Source organism: Lethenteron reissneri, unplaced genomic scaffold, assembly GCF_015708825.2.
Source record: "Lethenteron reissneri isolate LAM-NWPU_2019-01 unplaced genomic scaffold, ASM1570882v1 scaffold_1638, whole genome shotgun sequence".
NCBI classification, from domain to species: domain Eukaryota; kingdom Metazoa; phylum Chordata; class Hyperoartia; order Petromyzontiformes; family Petromyzontidae; genus Lethenteron; species Lethenteron reissneri.
Window position 1 is genome coordinate 811170 of NW_026891375.1, and position 6171 is coordinate 817340.

Below are 6171 nucleotides of genomic sequence, written 5' to 3' on the forward strand. Positions count from 1 at the left end.
TATACACTACTATACACTACACTACATACACTACAATATACACTACAATATACAAGTACTAACTACTAATAACAAACTACAATATACACTACACTACTATACACTGCTATACACGACACCTATACACCTACATATACCTACAATATACACTAAACAATATACACTACTATACACTACACTATACACTACACTATACACTACACTATACACTACAATATACACTACACTATACACTACCATACACGGTGCTTACATTTGATGTAACACTTTTTTGGGACTGTCGTTTTTACACGCTTTTATTTCACTGACTCTTGTTGTCGTATCATCAAATCTTGTAACTCAATTTTAACCCACTTCTCAATATGCTATCGACTGCACACTTGGTATACGTACGTCATACTGATGGCAATACTGTATTCTATCATTAAAATATATATTTTTAAACGTTGTTTTATAAGTTATGTTTCGGCTTGGGTCTAATTGTCCACGCTCCACTGACGTTGGCTGTAGTTGGCCAGTGCCCCTTGCGTTGTGGCAAGCCTCGGGCCACTTCCTGGAGTCGTGGAGTACTGCCATGACCACACTACATTTCATAAAAGCGTGTTTTTAAAAAAAGTTTTTTTTACAAATATTAATTATTAATGGGAACAGAACGGACGACACACCGTAACATGATAACAAATCTCATCTTATTGGTTCTTTCGGTAAAGTCACGTAGAATGGAAATAATAAAATAAAAAAACATAATAAAATACAATTCTCACGACGTTTCGGCCACAACGCAAGCAGCCGTCCTCAGGTGAAGAACAGGTATGTCGGGGAGACAGCGTCTGAATGAGACAGACCTGTTTCTTCACCTGAGGACGGCTGCTTGCGTTGTGGCCGAAACGTCGTGAGAATTATTTTATTATGTTTTATTTTTATTATTTTATTATTTCCCTTCTACGTGACTTTACCGAAAAGAACCAAGAAGATGAATCCCTGCAGTCACGAAAACTTTACATCGAAACAAATCTAATGTCCAGAGCGCCACGAAGTCAGATCGTCTCCACGTGTTTCCATCATCATCGTCATCACCATCATCATCATCACCATCATCACCATCATCATCATCACCATCGTCATCATCACCATCATCATCGCCACCATCATCGTCACCATCATCATCATCACCATCATCATCACCATCATCATCATTACCATCATCATCACCATCATCATCATCACCATCATCATCACCATCATCATCACCGTCATCATCACCATCATCACCATCATCATCATCACCATCATCATCACCATCATCACCATCATCATCATCACCATCATCATCATCACCATCATCATCACCATCATCACCATCATCATCATCACCATCATCATCATCACCATCATCACCGTCATCATCACCATCACCATCATCAACCATCATCATCATCACCATCATCACCATCATCATCATCACCATCATCATCATCACCATCATCATCACCATCATCATCACCGTCATCATCACCATCACCATCATCACCATCATCATCACCATCATCATCACCATCATCACCATCATCATCATCACCATCATCATCACCATCATCACCATCATCATCATCACCATCATCATCATCACCATCATCACCACCATCATCATCACCATCATCATCACCATCATCATCATCACCATCATCATCATCATCACCATCATCATCATCACCATCATCACCATCATCATCACCATCATACATCACCATCATCATCATCACCATCATCATCATCACCATCATCACCATCATCATCATCACCATCATCATCATCACCATCATCATCATCACCATCATCATCATCACCATCATCATCACCATCATCACCATCATCATCACCGTCATCATCACCATCACCATCATCACCATCATCATCATCACCATCATCATCACCATCATCACCATCATCATCATCACCATCATCATCATCACCATCACCATCATCACCATCATCATCATCACCATCATCATCACCATCATCACCATCATCACCATCATCATCATCACCATCATCATCACCATCATCATCGTCATTGTCACCGCGTGTGCCTGGAATCTCGTCTTCCAGGTGCTGCCTGCAGCGCCTGCAGGCAGCACGTGGCGTGTGCCGGTGTCGTGGTTTGCACATTCTCAGAAGTTTAGAAACACATTCCTTGTTTAAAGCCCTCCCCATGTGAACGCCGCCGGGCTTGGGTTGTGGCTTGCGGGCTTTGCCTCGCGGGATGCGTCAGTGGCGAGATATTATATCGGCGGCGCGTCTAGGTGGGGTGCTGAACTTTCTTGGTGTGTGTGTGTGCCACTGCCGTGATTGTGTCTTCACTGTCACTGTTGTTGTTGTTGTTGTCATTGTTACACCCTCACCACTCACACTGTTACACCCTCACCACTCACACTGTTACACCCTCACCACTCACACTGTTACACCCTCACCACACACACTGTTAAACCCTCACCACTCACACTGTTACACCCTCACCACTCACACTGTCACACCCTCACCACTCACACTGTTACACCCTCACCACTCACACTGTTACACCCTCACCACCCACACTGTTACACCCTCACCACCCACACTGTTACATCCTCACCACTCACACTGTTACACCCTCACCACTCACACTGTTACACCCTCACCACCCACACTGTTACACCCTCACCACTCACACTGTTACATCCTCACCACCCACACTGTTACACCCTCACCACCCACACTGTTACACCCTCACCACTCACACTGTTACACCCTCACCACTCACACTGTTACACCCTCACCACTCACACTGTTACACCCTCACCACTCACACTGTTACACCCTCACCACTCACACTGTTACACCCTCACCACTCACACTGTCACACCCTCACCACTCACACTGTTACAACCCTCACCACTCACACTGTCACACACCCCTCACCACACACACTGTTACACCCTCACCACTCACACTGTTACACCCTCACCACACACACTGTTACACCCTCACCACTCACACTGTCACACCCTCACCACTCACACTGTTACACCCTCACCACACACACTGTTACACCCTCACCACTCACACTGTTACACCCTCACCCACTCACACTGTTACACCCTCACCACTCACACTGTTCACACCCTCACCACCCACACTGTTTACACCCTCACCACTCACACTGTTACACCCTCACCACTCACACTGTTACAATCCTCACCACTCACCTTTCACAGCAGTACACCTCTCACCACACCACACTGTTTACACCCTCACCACTCACACTGTTACACCCTCACCACTCACACTGTTACACCCTCACCACTCACACTGTTACACCCTCACCACTCACACTGTTACACCCTCACCACTCACACTGTTACACCCTCACCACTCACACTGTTACACCCTCACCACTCACACTGTTACACCTCACCACTCACACTGTTACACCTCACCACTCACACTGTTACACCCTCACCACACACTGTTACACCCTCACCACTCACACTGTTACACCTCACCACTCACACTGTTACACCCTCACCACTCACACTGTTACACCCTCACCACTCACACTGTTACACCCTCACCACGCACACTGTTACACCCTCACCACACACACTGTTACACCCTCACCACTCACACTGTTACACCCTCACCACACACACTGTTACACCCTCACCACACACTGTTACACCCTCACCACTCACACTGTTACACCCTCACCACGCACACTGTTACACCCTCACCACACACACTGTTACATCCTCACCACTCACACTGTTACACCCTCACCACTCACACTGTTACACCCTCACCACTCACACTGTTACATCCTCACCACTCACACTGTTACACCCTCACCACTCACACTGTTACACCCTCACCACTCACACTGTTACATCCTCACCACTCACACTGTTACACCCTCACCACGCACACTGTTACACCCTCACCACACACTGTTAACCCTCACCACTCACACTGTTACACCCTCACCACTCACACTGTTACACCCTCACCACGCACACTGTTACACCCTCACCACACACACTGTTACACCCTCACCACACACTGTTACACCCTCACCACTCACACTGTTACACCCTCACCACGCACACTGTTACACCCTCACCACACACTGTTACACCCTCACCACGCACACTGTTACACCCTCACCACACACACTGTTACACCCTCACCACACACACTGTTACACCCTCACCACTCACACTGTTACACCCTCACCACACACACTGTTACACCCTCACCACACACACTGTTACACCCTCACCACACACACTGTTACACCTCACCACGCACACTGTTACACCCTCACCACACACACTGTTACACCCTCACCACACACTGTTACACCCTCACCACGCACACTGTTACACCCTCACCACACACACTGTTACACCCTCACCACACACACTGTTACACCCTCACCACTCACACTGTTACACCCTCACCACTCACACTGTTACACCCTCACCACCCACACTGTTACATCCTCACCACTCACACTGTTACACCCTCACCACTCACACTGTTACACCCTCACCACTCACACTGTTACACCCTCACACACACTGTTACACTCACACTCACACTGTTACACCCTCACCACTCACACTGTTACACCCTCACCACTCACACTGTTACACCCTCACCACACACACTGTTACACCCTCACCACTCACACTGTTACACCCTCACCACGCACACTGTTACACCCTCACCACTCACACTGTTACACCCTCACCACTCACACTGTTACACCCTCACCACTCACACTGTTACACCCTCACCACACACACTGTTACACCCTCACCACTCACACTGTTACACCCTCACCACTCACACTGTTACACCCTCACCACTCACACTGTTACACCCTCACCACTCACACTGTTACACCCTCACCACGCACACTGTTACACCCTCACCACACACACTGTTACACCCTCACCACTCACACTGTTACACCCTCACCACTCACACTGTTACACCTCACCACGCACACTGTTACACCCTCACACACACTGTTACACCCTCACCACACACACTGTTACACCCTCACCACTCACACTGTTACACCCTCACCACGCACACTGTTACACCCTCACCACACACACTGTTACACCCTCACCACGCACACTGTTACACCCTCACCACACACTGTTACACCCTCACCACACACACTGTTACACCCTCACCACTCACACTGTTACACCCTCACCACACATGTTACACCCTCACCACACACACTGTTACACCCTCACCACGCACACTGTTACACCCTCACCACACACACTGTTACACCCTCACACACACTGTTACACCCTCACCACTCACACTGTTACACCCTCACCACTCACACTGTTACACCCTCACCACCACACTGTTACATCCTCACCACTCACACTGTTACACCCTCACCACTCACACTGTTACACCCTCACCACTCACACTGTTACCCTCACCAACACTGTTACACCTCACCACTCACACTGTTACACCCTCACCACTCACACTGTTACACCCTCACCACTCACACTGTTACACCCTCACCACTCACACTGTTACACCCTCACCACTCACACTGTTACACCCTCACCACGCACACTGTTACACCCTCACCACTCACACTGTTACACCCTCACCACTCACACTGTTACCCTCACCACTCACACTGTTACACCCTCACCACACACACTGTTACACCCTCACCACTCACACTGTTACACCCTCACCACTCACACTGTTACACCCTCACACACTACACTGTTACACCCTCACCACTCACACTGTTACACCCTCACCACGCACATGTTACACCCTCACCACAACACTGTTACACCCTCACCACTCACACTGTTACACCCTCACCACACACTGTTACACCCTCACCACACACTGTTACACCCTCACCACTCACATGTTACACCCTCACCACTACACTGTTAACCCTCACCACACACACTGTTACACCCTCACCACTCACACTGTTACACCCTCACACTCACACTGTTACACCCTCACCACTCACACTGTTACACCCTCACCCCACACACTGTTACACCCTCACCACTCACATGTTACACCCTCACCACGCACACTGTTACACCCTCACCACTCACACTG

The 6171-nt window shown here is 48.4% G+C and overlaps 1 protein-coding gene across 1 annotated transcript in view; it reads left to right on the forward strand.

Moving 5' to 3' along the window:
* The first annotated feature begins 2263 nt into the window (after window positions 1–2263).
* Window positions 2264–6171, forward strand: part of LOC133362949 (intraflagellar transport protein 80 homolog) — a 29188-nt gene continuing 25280 nt past the window's right edge. Inside the window, exon 1 of the mRNA XM_061581927.1 lies at window positions 2264–2267. Coding sequence (XP_061437911.1) covers window positions 2264–2267 — 4 coding nt within the window. The remainder of the gene's footprint in view (window positions 2268–6171) is intronic.